Source organism: Bufo gargarizans, unplaced genomic scaffold (assembly GCF_014858855.1).
Source record: "Bufo gargarizans isolate SCDJY-AF-19 unplaced genomic scaffold, ASM1485885v1 original_scaffold_1465_pilon, whole genome shotgun sequence".
Classification (NCBI taxonomy): domain Eukaryota; kingdom Metazoa; phylum Chordata; class Amphibia; order Anura; family Bufonidae; genus Bufo; species Bufo gargarizans.
This window is the reverse complement of record NW_025334371.1, coordinates 272,380-289,939: the sequence shown is the minus strand read 5'-3', so window position 1 is coordinate 289,939 and position 17,560 is coordinate 272,380. Positions and strand designations below refer to the sequence as shown.

Here is a 17,560-nt window from a genome sequence, read left to right as displayed (position 1 = left end):
CAGTCTGCATGTCATAGCAGAGAATCAGGCTTCACGTCACCCAACATTGGAACAGTCCATTGGCATATATTTAGGCCCAGCACCCAGGCAGAGGAGAGAGGTCCCGTAACAGAGGATCTGGCTTCATGTCAGCAGAGAATCAGTCTGCATGTCATAGCAGAGAATCAGGCTTCACGTCACCCAACATTGGAACAGTCCATTGTCAGATATTTAGGCCCCGGCACCCAGACAGAGGAGAGGTTCATTCAACTTTGGGTAGCCTCGCAATATAATGGTAAAATGAAAATAAAAATAGGATTGAATGAGGAAGTGCCCTGGAGTCCAATAATATATGGTTAAGGGGAGGTAGTTAATGTCTAATCTGGACAAGGGACGGACAGATCCTGTGGGATCCATGCCTGGTTCATTTTTATGAACGTCAGCTTGTCCACATTGGCTGTAGACAGGCGGCTGCGTTTGTCTGTAATGACGCCCCCTGCCGTGCTGAATACACGTTCAGACAAAACGCTGGCTGCCGGGCAGGCCAGCACCTCCAAGGCATAAAAGGCTAGCTCTGGCCACGTGGACAATTTAGAGACCCAGAAGTTGAATGGGGCCGAACCATCAGTCAGTACATGGAGGGGTGTGCACACGTACTGTTCCACCATGTTAGTGAAATGTTGCCTCCTGCTAACACGTTGCGTATCAGGTGGTGGTGCAGTTAGCTGTGGCGTGTTGAAAAAAGTTTTCCACATCTCTGCCATGCTAACCCTGCCCTCAGAGGAGCTGGCCGTGACACAGCTGCCTTGGCGACCTCTTGCTCCTCCTCTGCCTTGGCCTTGGGCTTCCACTTGTTTCCCTGTGACATTTGGGAATGCTCTCAGTAGCGCGTCTACCAACGTGCGCTTGTACTCGCGCATCTTCCTATCACGCTCCAGTGCAGGAAGTAAGGTGGGCACATTGTCTTTGTAGCGTGGATCCAGCAGGGTGGCAACCCAGTAGTCCGCACAGGTTAAAATGTGGGCAACTCTGCTGTCGTTGCGCAGGCACTGCAGCATGTAGTCGCTCATGTGTGCCAGGCTGCCCAGGGGTAAGGACAAGCTGTCCTCTGTGGGAGGCGTATCGTCATTGTCCTGCCTTTCCCCCCAGCCACGCACCAGTGATGGACCCGAGCTGCGTTGGGTGCCACCCCGCTGTGACCATGCTTCATCCTCATCCTCCTCCACCTCCTCCTCATCCTCGTCCTCCTCGTCCTCCAGTAGTGGGCCCTGGCTGGCCACATTTGTACCTGGCCTCTGCTGTTGCCAAAAACCTCCCTCTGAGTCACTTCGAAGAGACTGGCCTGAAAGTGCTAAAAATGACCCCTCTTCCTCCTCCTCCTCCTCCTGGGCCACCTCCTCTTGCATCATCGCCCTAAGTGTTTTCTCAAGGAGACATAGAAGTGGTATTGTAATGCTGATAACGGCGTCATCGCCACTGGCCATGTTGGTGGAGTACTCGAAACAGCGCAACAGGGCACACAGGTCTCGCATGGAGGCCCAGTCATTGGTGGTGAAGTGGTGCTGTTCTGTAGTGCGACTGACCCGTGCGTGCTGCAGCTGAAACTCCACTATGGCCTGCTGCTGCTCGCACAGTCTGTCCAGCATGTGCAAGGTGGAGTTCCACCTGGTGGGCACGTCGCATATGAGGCGGTGAGCGGGAAGGCCGAAGTTACGCTGTAGCGCAGACAGGCGAGCAGCAGCAGGATGTGAACGCTGGAAGCGCGAACAGACGGCCCGCACTTTATGCAGCAGCTCTGACATGTCGGGGTAGTTGTGAATGAACTTCTGCACCACCAAATTCAGCACATGCGCCAGGCAAGGGATGTGCGTCAAACCGGCTAGTCCCAGAGCTGCAACGAGATTTCGCCCATTATCGCATACCACCAGGCCGGGCTTGAGGCTCACCGGCAGCAACCACTCGTCGGTCTGTTGTTCTATACCCCGCCACAACTCCTGTGCGGTGTGGGGCCTGTCCCCCAAACATATGAGTTTCAGAATGGCCTGCTGACGTTTACCCCGGGCTGTGCTGAAGTTGGTGGTGAAGGTGTGTGGCTGACTGGATGAGCAAGTGGAAGAAGAGGAGGAGGAAGCCGAGAAGGAGGAGGTGGCAACAGGAGGCAAAGAATGTTGCCCTTCGATCCTTGGCGGCGGAAGGACGTGCGCTAAACAGCTCTCCGCCTGGGGCCCAGCTGCCACTACATTTACCCAGTGTGCAGTTAGGGAGATATAGCGTCCCTGGCCGTGCTTACTGGTCCACGTATCTGTGGTTAGGTGGACCTTGCTACAGATGGCGTTGCGCAGTGCACACTTGATTTTATCGGATACTTGGTTGTGCAGGGAAGGCACGGCTCTCTTGGAGAAGTAGTGGCGGCTGGGAACAACATACTGTGGGACAGCAAGCGACATGAGCTGTTTGAAGCTGTCTGTGTCCACCAGCCTAAATGACAGCATTTCATAGGCCAGTAGTTTAGAAATGCTGGCATTCAGGGCCAGGGATCGAGGGTGGCTAGGTGGGAATTTACGCTTTCTATCAAATGTTTGTGATATGGAGAGCTGAACGCTGGCGTGTGACATGGTTGAGACGCTTGGTGACGGAGGTGGTGGTGGTGTTGGTGGTACATCCCCTGTTTGCTGGGCGGCAGGTGCCAACGTTCCTCCAGAGGCGGAGGAAGAGGCCGAGGCGGCAGCAGCAGAATAGGCCGAGGCGGCAGCAGCAGAAGAGGTAGCAGGGGGAGCCTGAGTGACTTCCTTGGTTTTAAGGTGTTTACTCCACTGCAGTCCATGCTTTGCATGCAGGTGCCTGGTCATGCAGGTTGTGCTAAGGTTCAGAACGTTAATGCCTTCGCTTCAGGCTCTGATGGCACAGCGTGCAAAACACTCGGGTCTTGTCGTCAGCACATTGTTTGAAGAAGTGCCATGCCAGGGAACTCCTTGAAGCTGCCTTTGGGGTGCTCGGTCCCAGATGGCGGCGGTCAGTAGCAGGCGGAGTCTCTTGGCGGCGGGTGTTCTGCTTTTGCCCACTGCTCCCTCTTTTGCTACGCTGTTGGCTCGGTCTCACCACTGCCTCTTCCTCCGAACTGTGAAAGTCAGTGGCACGACCTTCATTCCATGTGGGGTCTAGGACCTCATCGTCCCCTGCATCGTCTTCCACCCAGTCTTCCTCCCTGACCTCCTGTTCAGTCTGCACACTGCAGAAAGACGCAGCAGTTGGCACCTGTGTTTCGTCATCATCAGAGACATGCTGAGGTGGTATTCCCATGTCCTCATCATCAGGAAACATAAGTGGTTGTGCGTCAGTGCATTCTATGTCTTTCACCGCTGGGGAAGGGCTAGGTGGATGCCCTTGGGAAGCCCTGCCAGCGGAGTCTTCAAACAGCATAAGAGACTGCTGCATGACTTGAGGCTCAGACAGTTTCCCTGGTATGCATGGGGGTGATGTGACAGACTGATGGGCTTGGTTTTCAGGCGCCATCTGTGCGCTTTCTGCAGAAGACTGGGTGGGAGATAATGTGAACGTGCTGGATCCACTGTCGGCCACCCAATTGACTAATGCCTGTACCTGCTCAGGCCTTACCATCCTTAGAACGGCATTGGGCCCCACCATATATCGCTGTAAATTCTGGCGGCTACTGGGACCTGAGGTAGTTGGTTCACTAGGACGTGTGGATGTGGCAGAACGGCCACGTCCTCTCCCAGCACCAGAGGGTCCACTAACACCACCACGACCATGTCCACGTCCGCGTCCCTTACTAGATGTTTTCCTCATTGTTATGGTTCACCACAACAACAAATATATTATTTGGCCCAATGTATTGTATTCAAATTCAGCGGGATATAAATTTGAGGCCTAGTATTTAGGCGCTGGGTGACAGGTATGGATTTAGTGACAGAATTAGACTTGGAAATGCACAGTAGCGTGTGTGTGAAGTTATTCAGAATGACCCTATGTGCACCTTGAATATTATATACCCTTTTAGGGATAGATTTCAAATAGCTCTGATACAGCAGAAACCACTAAATTATGAAATTGCTAAATTGGGAATTGTATTTCAACCCAGAACAAAAAATGTGCTTTGAATGACACTAAATAACTTGCCCAGCAACAACAGGACAGCGGTAACGACAGATTTAGCGGGATATAAATTTGAGGCCTAGTATTTAGGCGCTGGGTGACCGGTATGGATTTACTGACAGAATTAGACTGGGATATGGCCAAAAAATAACCACACTATTGCTGGTTAAATGCACTTGGTGTGACAGCTTGACCAACCACACTACTGAGGGTTAAATGCACTTGGTGACGGGCGCAGCTTGCCCCTGATGTAGTATATGGCCAAAAAATGAACAGACTATTGCTGGTTAAATGCACTTGGTGTGACAGCTTGACCAACCACACCATTGAGGGTTAAATGCACTTGGTGACGGGCGCAGCTTGCCCCTGATGTAGTATATGGCCAAAAAATGAACACACTATTGCTGGTTAAATGCACTTGGTGTGACAGCTTCACCCTGATGTAGGCTTTAGCCAAAAAACAACCACACCATTGAGGGTTAAATGCACTTGGTCGCAGCTTGTGCTGGCGCACCACAAGACACAAAATGGCCGCCGATCACCCCAGAAAAAAGTGACTGACAAACGGTCTGGGCAGCCTAAAAACAGTGAGCAATTGAGTATCAGCAGCTCAATCATCCACAGCTGCAGATCGATCAATAATCAAGTCCTTTGGAGGAGTTAATCTGCCTAATCTCGCCCTACTGTCGCAGCGCAACCTCTCCCTACGCTAATCAGAGCAGAGTGACGGGCGGCGCTATGTGACTCCAGCTTAAATAGAGGCTGGGTCACATGGTGCTCTGGCCAATCACAGCCATGCCAATAGTAGGCATGGCTGTGATGGCCTCTTGGGGCAAGTAGTATGACGCTTGTTGATTGGCTGCTTTGCAGCCTTTCAAAAAGCGCCAAGAAAGCGTCACAAAAGCGCCAAGAAAGCGACGAACGACGAACCCGAACCCGGACTTTTACGAAAATGTCCGGGTTCGGGTCCATGTCACGGACACCCCAAAATTCGGTACGAACCCGAACTATACAGTTCGAGTTCGCTCATCCCTATTCACGATATTACGTTTATGATCTATGGGACTATGTTTTGCCAGTGTAGGGAGAGGTCGCTGTGTGGAGCAGGGACAGGCTGTTAGGGACACCAAACACTAGCTAATAGGGCCACAAAAGTCCTTTTAAGCACTGGTATAGGTGTGCTATCGATAGGTGTGATACACAGAGGGTGCGATATACTTATAATATACTTTTATAATGAGTTAAAAACACATAGATCTATATAGTGATCACCTGGAAGTCAGGGGGCTAGGGGCTTACTAGGGTCATTTTTATATAGATAGGGTAAGGTTCCAGACAGGGTCGCTCTTATCAGGGCAGGTGGTCTGTGGTTAGGCTATCAGGGCCAGAATAGCACCCCCCAATTTTTCGGAACGGGTGCAGACCCATTCATTTTCAATGGGGCCGGAATGTGCTGTCCGCATCCGGATTTGCGGCACCAAATTTCACAATTGCAGACAAGATTAGGCATTTTCCATTATAGTGCCGGCGATGTGCGGTCCGCAAATTGCGGAATGCACATTGCCGGTGTCCGTGTTTTGCGGACGTGTGAATGGACCCTCATAGTAACATTATTAAAGGTTACGTTTTATCTTCATGTATATTCTAATGGATTGCCTTCCGTGTACAATGTTATAATATACGTTCTATGTTAGACGGTATATTATAGTGCATATGTATTGTGCGGCAGTCGTGTGCGGTTCTGCTGCGATACCGCAGGTATATAGAGGGTCAAGCTTTATTGGACCAAATAATTTCTACTGGTGTGATATACCAGTCGCCCCCCAAAAAAACTGATTGAAGCGAGGTGTTATATACCAATATACTTTCTTTATAGTGCATTTGGGTTTTGTATAGTGCATTTGTGCATGCGCGTACGTGAAAATTATATTGCCGATATTTCGCATTGAAAAAAATTATAAATGGAGATCGCAAATTGGAATAATCCATCTGGTGTCACTGTCTGTGTTGTGGGACTATTTGTGCACTTCCAGTAATTATTTATTGGCTGCAAATATGAGCTGAAGGTTTTTCAGGTTCGTCTGCCATTAAAATGAATGGGACCCGCCGCGAACTTGCGGTTCACGAACATTTGATTGCGTTCGCGAACCGTCGCGGCAGATGTTCGTCCATCACTAGTGACTGTATGCAAAGATACCACCCCCAAGAAACTGCAGGATCTGGATCTACAGACACAGAGGTAAAACTACCAGTACACGGGAAGCTCTGTTAGTGTTCTTGGATTGTTGACCAATAGTCTAAATATGAAGAAAGAAAATCTGTGATGATGTAACGGTAAGGAACTCGTTGGGGGCTGTTGTTCTGGACAGTTTTTCATTTTTACTTTTCACTCTTTGCCTTCCAGAAGCATTTTTATTTTTATGTTCACATAGTCATAGGGTTGTTTGCTTTTTGTTCAGGACAATTTGTAATTTCTTATAGCACCACTTAGTATTGCATACAATAAGTGAAAAACTGGACACAAATTCCAAATAGGGTTAAATTGGAAAAAAAGCACAATTGCACCATAGTTCTATAGGTTTTATTTTTACAGCTTTCCCTATTAGATAAAACTGACCTGTTCTCTTCATTTTCCGGGTCAGTACGATTACAGTGATACCACATTTATATAGTTTTATGGGTTTTGTTTTTACAGCGTTCCCTATGAGATAAAACTGACCTGTTCTCTTCACTCTCCGGGTCAGTACGATTACAGTGATACCACATTTATATAGTTTTATGGGTTTTGTTTTTACAATGTTCCCTATGAGATAAAACTGACCTGTTCTCTTCATTTTCCGGGTCAGTACGATTACAGAGATACCACATTTATATAGTTTTATGGGTTTTGTGTTTACAGCGTTCCCTATGAGATAAAACTGACCTGTTCCCTTCATTCTCCGGGTCAGTACGATTACAGTGATACCACATTTATATAGTTTTATGGGTTTTGTTTTTACAGCGTTCCCTATGAGATAAAACTGACCTGTTCTCTTCACTCTCCGGGTCAGTACGATTACAGTGATACCACATTTATATAGTTTTATGGGTTTTGTTTTTACAATGTTCCCTATGAGATAAAACTGACCTGTTCTCTTCATTTTCCGGGTCAGTACGATTACAGAGATACCACATTTATATAGTTTTATGGGTTTTGTTTTTACAGCGTTCCCTATGAGATAAAACTGACCTGTTCTCTTCATTCTCTGGGTCAGTACGATTACAGTGATACCACATTTATATAGTTTTATGGGTTTTGTTTTTACAGCATTCCCTATGAGATAAAGCTGACCTGTTCTCTTCATTTTCCAGGTCAGTACGATTACAGAGATACCACATTTATATAGTTTTATGGGTTTTGTTTTTACAGCGTTCCCTATTAGATAAAACTGACCTGTTCTCTTCACTCTCCAGGTCAGTACGATTACAGTGATACCACATTTATATAGTTTTATGGGTTTTGTTTTCACAGCGTTCCCTATAAGATAAAACTGACCTGTTCTCTTCATTTTCCGGGTCAGTACGATTACAGAGATACCACATTTATATAGTTTTATGGGTTTTGTGTTTACAGTGTTCCCTATGAGATAAAACTGACCTGTTCTCTTCGCTCTCCGGGTCAGTACGATTACAGTGATACCACATTTATATAGTTTTATGGGTTTTGTTTTTACAGCGTTCCTTATGAGATAAAACTGACCTGTTCTCTTCGCTCTCCGGGTCAGTACGATTACAGTGATACCACATTTATATAGTTTTATGGGTTTTGTTTTTACAGCGTTCCTTATGAGATAAAACTGACCTGTTCTCTTCACTCTCCGGGTCAGTACGATTACAGTGATACCACATTTATATAGTTTTATGGGTTTTGTTTTTACAATGTTCCCTATGAGATAAAACTGACCTGTTCTCTTCATTTTCCGGGTCAGTACGATTACAGAGATACCACATTTATATAGTTTTATGGGTTTGTTTTTTATAGCGTCCCCTATGAGATAAAACTGACCTGTTCCCTTCATTCTCCGGGTCAGTACGATTACAGTGATACTACATTTATATAGTTTTATGGGTTTTGTTTTTACAGCGTTCCCTATGAGATAAAACTGACCTGTTCTCTTCATTCTCCGGGTCAGTACGATTACAGTGATACCACATTTACCGTATTTTTCGCCGTATAAGATGCACTTTTTCTCCCCCCAAAATGAGGGGAAAATGCCCCTGCGTCTTATACGGCGAATGCTGTCAGTTTTACATCGCAAGCTGCGATGTAAAGCGAGCAGGGACTCGGGGAGGGACTGGGAGGAGGAGCTGGGGCCGGCAATAGCGGCGGGGCGGTGCAGTCACTGTACTATAGCCCCGCCCCGCCGCTCCGGTATACTAATATAATATGTCATATTCAATTAATAAATATTAAATATGCCCCTTTATGCCTAATAGTACCTTAAATCCTAAACGCTTCAGTACAATGCAGGCCGGGCGGGCGGCAGCGTAACTCCCTGATGTCACGTGCCTGCGCTGCCTACTTTATGAATGAAGCAGGCGGCGCAGGCAAGTGACGTCAGTGAGTGACGCGCCGCGCTGGCCGCCCGGCCTGCCTGCCGGCATTGTACTGAAGCGCTTAGGATTTAGGTACTATTAGGAATAAAGAGGCATATTTAATAACTATTAATTGAATAAGACATATTATATTAGTATACTGGAGCGGCGGGGGATCTGTGGATGGCACAGTTATGGGCTGGGAGGGTCTGTGGATGACACATGTATAACAGTACCATCCACAGATCCCCCCCTGTAACAGTGCCAGCCACAGATCCCCCTGTAACAGTGCAAGCCACAGATCCCCCATAACAGTGTCCGTCATCCACAGATCCCCCATAACAGTGTCTGTCATCCACAGATCCCCCCATAACAGTGTCCGTCATCCACAGTTCCCCCATAACAGTGTCTGTCATCCACAGTTCCCCCCATAAGTGTCCGTCATCCACAGATCCCCCATAACAGTGTCTGTCATCCACAGATCCCCCCATAACAGTGTCCGTCATCCACAGTTCCCCCATAACACTGTCCGTCATCCACAGATCCCCCCATAACAGTGACCGTCATCCACAGATCCCCCCATAACAGTGTCCGTCATCCACAGATTCCCCCCATAACAGGGGAATTCTTTGTTCTAATTTTATTACTGTTTTTGAGGATTGGGTGAATCCTTTTTTGGTAGGTGCACCCATCTCCATTCTTGAGCTTGTAGGTGAGCCCTCTCTAATTACTTGTATATTGATTATTGATTACCCCCCATAACAGTGTCTGTCATCCACAGATCCCCCCCATAACAGTGTCCGTCATCCACAGATCCCCAGTAATAGTGCCATCCACAGACCACCATTAGTTCCAAACCCACCAAACACACAGCACACCTTTTGGTTAAAAATATTTTTTTTCTTATTTTCCTCCCCAAAAACCTAGGTGCGTCTTATACGGCGAAAAATACGGCATATAGTTTTATGGGGTTTGTTTTTACAGCTTTCCCTATGAGATAAAACTGACCTGTTCCCTTTATTGTCAGAGTCAGTACGATTACAGTGATACCACATTTATATAGTTTTTGGACTTTATTCTGTTAAACTGTTCAGAGTGATGCCTCATTCTCTCAGTCAGTGATTTGGAGCCAAAGCCAGGTGCGGCTCTACACAAAGAACAGGTGCAGATCTTTCTCTTATATCTTATGTCTGTGGAGGCTCCAATCTGGGTTTTTGCTCACAATTATCGATGGAAACACTGACACGTCAATAAAGCCTTAAGGTTTCGACTACTAGCTGCTGGATTTGTCTGTTGATATTCCCTGTAAAGGCCATTCCTATTGTTCCTCACTGTTTTCCATCCATGATAAAGCTCTTCTTTCGACACAGATCACACCTTAAAAGGGTTGTCCAAGTTATATTTATTGATGACCTATCCTCAGGATAGGTCATCAATATCAGATCGGCTTGGGTCCGACACCCGGCACCCCCGCCGATCAGCTGTTTGAAGAGAAGGCGCGTGCCGTGCCAGCACTGCCTCCTCTTCATTGTTTACCTGCTCGCCGTTGCATCTGCAGTGGTGAACAGGTGTAATTACATCCAAGCTGTCGATTCATTTCTATGGGATGGCTCGCTCCTATACAAGTGTATAGAAGCGATCCGTACTGTTGAAATGAATGGGACGGCTTGGGTGTAATTACACCTGCTCACCACTGCAGAGGGGACGGCGAGAAGGTATTCAATGAAGAGAAGGCAGTGCTGGAACGGCGCGCACCTTCTCTTCAAACAGCTGATAGGCGGGGGTGCCCAGCTGATCTGATATTGATAACCTATCCTGAGGATTGGTCATCAATAAATATAACTTGGACAACCCCTTTAAGCAGACTAAACCCCATAATGGGGTTATATATCTGCACAAATATGAAGCAAACCAACCAGGAAGCATGACCCAGACACATTGAACTGTAATGTATTGGAAAATCTAGCCAAAAATGTTCTTCATGCATGACATTGAGACATGTTAGAAGATGACAATGGTGGACTTGAGGACTTCAGATGTCAACCACTTTCTTAAATTATGGAACTGTGAAATCCATTCAGATTTCTATCACACAACTTCCTATACAAAAGGTCATTAAATGAATGCTGAGACAATCCTGTGGCTTCTATCACTCTTCAGAGAACTATGGCTCATCTGTTCTGGAAACTGAAGATGGTCAAGGAATCCACAGAGTTGATCTTTTAACCACTTCCTGACCGCCCATTGACTATAAACAGCCTGGGCGGGCGGTTTATCTCTGATCAGACGTTTTATAACATCCTTTCAGAGATGGCAGATGCATGCTAATCATGCAGCTGCTGTGTCGGGGGCCGCTGTCAGTGACAGCAGGGAACCCCAGAGAGAAGGCAGAGACCATTCCTCACGCAGCTCAGTCAACAACAAAAATTAAAAACCATGACAGAAAATTCCTTGTTAGAAAATCCAGATGCCGCTCCTTCCCTTCTGAGCCCTGGCGTATCCCCAAATAACAGTTTTCAACCACATTTGGGGTGTTACTATATTCAGTAGAAAGTGGGTAGGAATTGTGGGGGGGATATTCTCCTGTTATCTTTTGTGAAAAATAAAGTTTTGGCTTAAAGCACCAATTTCTTGTAAAAAAAAAATTTTTTTTTCATTTTCACAACCAATTCTATGAAACGCCTGTTGGGTCAAGTGCTCGATACACCCCTTAAAAATTCCTTGGGTGGTGTAGTTTACAAAATGTGGTCACTTTTTAGGGGGATACCTCAGAATCTCTTCAAATGCAACATGGCGCCTAAAGACCAATCCAGCAAAATCTGCACTCCAAAAACCATATGGCGCACTTTGCCTCCTGCGCCCTGCCATGTGCCCATACTGCGGTATGCGACCACATATGGGGTGTTCCTGGAAACTTCAGAATCAAGGTAATAAATATTGATGTTTGTTTGGCTATTAACCCTTGATGTGTTGCAGGAAAAAATTTATTAACATGGAAAATCTGCAAAATTGAAATTTAGAAATTTCAATATCTATTGTGTAACAAAATTTATACAACCAGTTTTGAATAAGTTCAGGGGTGTAGTTTCTCAAATTGGGTCATTTATGGGTGGTTTATACTATGTTAGCTCCTCAAAGTTACTTCAAACCTGAACTGCTCCTTAAAAAAGTTGATTTAGGACATTTTCTTAAAAACTTCAAAAATTGCTTCTAAAATTCAAAACTTTCTAATGTCCTAAAAAAATAAAATTACTTTATCTAAATGATGCCAACATAAAGTATACATATGGGGAATGTTAATTAATGAGTATTTTCTGAGGCATCACTATCTATTTTTGTTAACTTTTGGATTTTTTTTTTAATAAATAAAGGTAAAACATATTGACTCAAATTTACCATTAACATGATGTATAATGTGTCATGAGAAAACAGTCTCTGAACGGCCTGGATAAGTAAAACATTCCAAAGTTATTACCACTTAAAGTGACAGGTCAGATCTGTAAAATTCGGCCTGGTCAGGGGGCAAATGGTCCGGCCTGGAAGTGGTTAATGTGTGCAATGTACATATATTATTTTTGATGAATTTCCCTTTTAGGTTGAATGTACAGCGTCACTTACCTCACGATATAGGATCTTGTGGAGTTTGAAGTACCGGTGACATCTGCAGGAAGAAGAGGAGATGTTTTACTTGCTGGTTAAGGGAATTCACCACATACTGGAGCTCTAGTCAGTGTCTGGAGATGTAACAGCAGATCCACCTCCGATGGTGCCTCAAAACGTCTACTCGAAAGTTAAAATATCTCATTGAGGATAAGGCCAGAAAGTAACAGAATTAGTGGTGAGAATACTTAGACAATACGACATGGGAGTCTATTATGCCTCATGTGCACAGGACCGTAGTTTTGGTGCATGTCCCATCCGTATTGCACACGGACCCACTGATTTCAGATTGGAACAGTTTCAATGGAGTCCAAGAGAAATGGGACTACTTAAAAGTGGCACTATTGAAGGCAACAGATAATTGCATTAGGCTTGTCCATAAAAGCAAAAAAAAGGAAGAGACCACTGTGGTACTCAGCAAAAGTGGCCAAAATCATTCAAAACAAAAAGATAGCATTTAGGAATTATAAAAAATAAAAAAAGAGGATGACAGGCAAATTTATAAGATTAGACAGAGAGAGGCCAAACAAGTTATAAGAGCTTCTAAAGCACAGGCAGAAGAGAAATTAGCTCAGTCACTGAAAAAAGGAGATAAGACATTCTTCAGATACATACAGTTGCAAGAAAAAGTATGTGAAACCTTTGGAATTATATGGATTTCTTCACAAATTCATCATAAAATGTGATCTGATCTTCATCTAAGTCACAGTCTGCTTAACCTAATAACACACAAAAAATGTAATGTTACCATGTTTTTATTAAACACACCATGTAAACATTCACAGTGCAGGTGGATAAAGATTGTGAACCCCTAGACTAATGGCATCTCCAAGAGCTAATTGGAGTGAGGTGTCAGCCAACTGGAGTGCAATCAATGAGATGAGATTGGAGGTGTTGGTTACAGCTGCCCTGCCCTATAAAAAACACACACACCAGTTCTGGGTTTGCTTTTCACAAGAAGCATTGCCTGATGTGAATGATGCCTCGCACAAAAGAGCTCTCAGAAGACCTACGATTAAGAATTGTTGACTTGCATAAAGCTGGAAAGGGTTATAAAAGTATCTCCAAAAGCCTTGCTGTTCATCAGTCCACGGTAAGACAAATTGTCTATAAATGGAGAAAGTTCAGCACTGCTGCTACTCTCCCCGTCCTGTAAAGATGACTTCAAGAGCACAGTGCAGACTGCTCAATGAGGTGAAGAAGAATCATAGAGTGTAAGCTAAAGACTTACAAAAGTCTCTGGCATATGCTAACATCCCTGTTAGCGAATCTACGATATGTAAAACACTAAACAAGAATAGATTTCATGGGAGGACACCACAGAGGAAGCCACTTCTGTCCCAAAAAAAAACATTGCTGCCCGTTTACAGTTTGCACAAGAGCACCTGGATGTTCCACAGCAGTACTGGCAAAATATTCTGTGGACAGATGAAACCAAAGTTGAGTTGTTTGGAAGAAACACACAACACTATGTGTGGAGAAAAAGAGGCACAGCGCACCAACATCAAAACCTCATCCCAACTGTGAAGTATGGTGGTGGGGGTATCATGGTTTGGGGCTGCTTTGCTGCATAAGGGCCTGGACAGATTGCTATCATCAAAGGAAAAATGAATTCTCAAGTTTATCAAGACATTTTGCAGGAGATCTTAAGGCCATCTGTCCACCAGCTGAAGCTCAACAGAAGATGGGTGTTGCAACAGGACAACGACCTAAAGCATAGAAGTAAATCAACAACAGAATGGCTTAAACAGAAGAAAATACACCTTCTGGAGTGGCCCAGTCAGAGTCCTGACCTCAACCCGATTGAGATGCTGTGGCAGGACCTCAAGAAAGCGATTCACACCAGACATCCCAAGAATATTGCTGAACTGAAATAGTTCTGTAGAGGAATGGTCAAGAATTACTCCTGACCGTTGTGCACGTCTGATCTGCAACTACAGGAAATGTTTGGTTGAAGTTATTGCTGCCAAAGGAGGTTCAACCAGTTATTAAATCCAAGGGTTCACATACTTTTTCCACCTGCACTGTGAATGTTTACATGGTGCGTTCAATAAAAACATGGTAACATTTAATTCTTTGTGTGTTATTAGTTTAAGCCGACTGTGATTGTCTATTGTTGTGACTTAGATGAAGAACTAGCTGACTGCCTCAATGAATACTTCTGTTCAGTTTTTACAAAGGAAAATGAAAGAGAAGGACCTCAGTTAGGAAAGAAGACTAATGAATCCTTTGATGCATGTGTCTTTACAGAGGAAGAGGTTCTAAGTAAACTGTCTAAAATTAATACAAATAAGTCGCAGGGGCCTGATGGGATACACCCAAAGCTATTAAAAGAGCTCAGCGGCGAACTAGCAAAACCATTAACAGATTTATTTAACCAATCACTGGCAACAGGAGTCGTCCCAGAAGATTGGAAATTAGCAAATGTTGTGCCCATTCACAAGAAAGGTAGTAGGGAGGAATCGGGCAACTGTAGGCCAGTAAGCCTGACATCAATAGTGGGGAAATTAATGGAAACCATACTTAAGGAGAGGATTGTGGAACATCTAAAATCCCATGGATTGAAAGACTAAAAACAGCATGGGTTTACTTCAGGGAGATCATGTCAAACTAATCTGATATTTTTGATTGGGTGACTAAAATAATAGATGGAGGAGGTGCAGTAGACATCGCTTATCTTGACTTTAGTAAGGCTTCTGATACTGTCCCACATAGAAGGCTTATCAATAAATTGCAGTCTTTTTAGCTTGGACTCCCATATAGTAACATAGTACATAAGGCCGAAAAAATACATTTGTCCATCCAGTTCGGCCTGTTATCCTGCAAGTTGATCCAGAGGAAGGCAAAAAAAAAAAACTGTGAGGTAGAAGCCAATTTTCCCCACTTTAGGGGAATAAAAAATTCCTTCCCGACTCCAATCAGGCATCAGAATAACTCGTTGGATCAACGACCCCTCTCTAGTAGCTATAGCCTGTAATATTATTACACTCCAGAATTACATCCAGGCCCCTCCTGAACTCCTTTATTGTACTCACCATCACCACCTCCTCAGGCAGAGAGTTCCATAGTCTCACTGCTCTTACCGTAAAGAGTCCATAGTCTCACTGCTCTTACAGTATAGAGTCCATAGTCTCACTGCTCTTACAGTATAGAGTCCATAGTCTCACCGCTCTTACAGTATAGAGTCCATAGTCTCACTGCTCTTACCGTAAAGAGTCCATAGTCTCACTGCTCTTACAGTATAGAGTCCATAGTCTCACTGCTCTTACAGTAAAGAATCCTCTTCTATGTTTGTGTACAAACCTTCTTTCCTCCAGACGCAGAGAATGTCCCCTCGTCACAGTCACAGTCCTGGGGATAAATAGATGATGGGAGTGATCTCTGTACTGTCCCCTGATATATTTATACATAGTAATTAGATCTCCCCTCAGTCGTCTTTTTTCTAAAGTGAATAACCCTAATTTTGATAATCTTTCAGGGTCCTGTAGTTGACCTATTCCAGTTATTACTTTAGTTGCCCTCCTCTGGACCCTCTTCAGTAGTGCTGAGCGCGAATATTCGAATAGCAATTTTTTTTATCGAATATCGACACTTCGCTAATTCGCGAATATTTTGAATATAGCACTATAAATTCGCTATTTCAAATATTATTTTTTAATTTATTTTTTTATTGTTATATATTTTTCTTTCCCACTTCCCAAAAGTAGTTCTTACCTGTCCTGAGGATTCCTGGCTTCCTGGCTGCTCCAGTCAGGCTCCAGTCAGTGCCCGTTGCCGCTTCTGCCGACTTCCGTGCTCATAGAGCGTCCCTATCCCCATGGGAACGCCTCCATACTAGAATGTACTGTCGGATGTAAGAATTAAGTTGAAATCGCAATTCGATTAATATAACTTTAATTAATCGAATTGCGATTTCAACTTAGCGCTGCTATATTCCATATTCGTTAACTTCGTTAATTCTAGCAAGCTGACCCATTAGAAACACAGCTCTAAGTTGAAATCGCAATTCGATTAATTCAAGTTATAGTAATCGAATTGCGATTTCAACTTAGAGCTGGTTTACTATGGTTGGCTTGGTAGAATTAGCGAAGATGACGCTTGACCGATATGACGAATGTATTCATCATATTCCTCAAAACGAAGATAACAAAGTATTCTCCATTTTCGTTTTAGCTCCATATTCGTCAACTTCGCTAATTCTAACAATCAAATAGGAAAGTTGACTAGAGACAGCTACGTTTTTAATTTGTTATGCGATAATATTACTTTGCTTTTTTTATAAATAGAATAATTATAATAATTATCAAGTCTTAGCTTTTTTTTTTATAAATAAAATAATTATAAGTAATATAATCGCATAGCGAATTAAACACAGCTGTCTCTATAGTCAACTTTCCTATTTGATTGTTAGAATTAGCGGAGTTGACGAATATGGAGCTAAAACGAAGATGGAGAATACTTAGTTATCTTCGTTTTGAGGAATATGACGAATACGTTCGTCATATTCGTCATATTCGCTAATTCTAGACATCAAACCAATAAGAAAGTTGCCTTAAGTTAAAATCGCAATACGCGATTATTTAAATCTCATATTAATCGCGATAACTAGAATAATGACGAATATGAGACGAATATTCAAGCAAATATTCGCGAATTTCGTCTAAATCGAATATGGCATCTCCCGATCATCACTACTCTCCAGCTCTGCTATGTCTGCCTTGTTTACAGGAGCCCAAAACTGTTCACAGTCTTCCATGTGTGGTCTGAATGGTGATTTGTGAAGTGGTAGGACTATGTTCTCATCACCGCCATCTATGCCCTTTCTGATGCAACCCATTATCTTATTGGCCTTGGCAGCAGCTGCCTGACAATGTTTTTTGTAGCTTAGTTTGCCGTTTATTAAAATTCCTAGATCCTTTTCCATGTCAGTGTTACCGAGTGTTTTACCATTTAGTATGTACGGGTGACTTGCATTATTCCTTCCCATGTGCATAACTTTACATTTGTCAGTGTTAAACCTCATCTGCCACTTATCTGCCCAAGTCTCCAATCTATCCAGATCCCTCTGTAGTAGTATACTGTCCTCTGTAGTATATATATACAGTATACTGTCCTCTGTAGTGTATATACACAGTATACTGTCCTCTGTAGTATATATATACAGTATACTGTCCTCTGTAGTATATATACAGTATAGTGTCCTCTGTAGTATATATACAGTATACTGCCCTCT

The 17,560-nt window shown here is 44.0% G+C and overlaps 1 protein-coding gene across 1 annotated transcript in view; it reads right to left on the bottom strand.

The window, feature by feature from the left end:
- LOC122923318 (sushi, von Willebrand factor type A, EGF and pentraxin domain-containing protein 1-like) overlaps positions 1-17,560 on the bottom strand; it is an 82,434-nt gene that overhangs the window by 13,604 nt on the left and 51,270 nt on the right. The window contains exon 10 of the mRNA XM_044274101.1: positions 12,286-12,328. Coding sequence (XP_044130036.1) covers positions 12,286-12,328 — 43 coding nt within the window. The remainder of the gene's footprint in view (positions 1-12,285; positions 12,329-17,560) is intronic.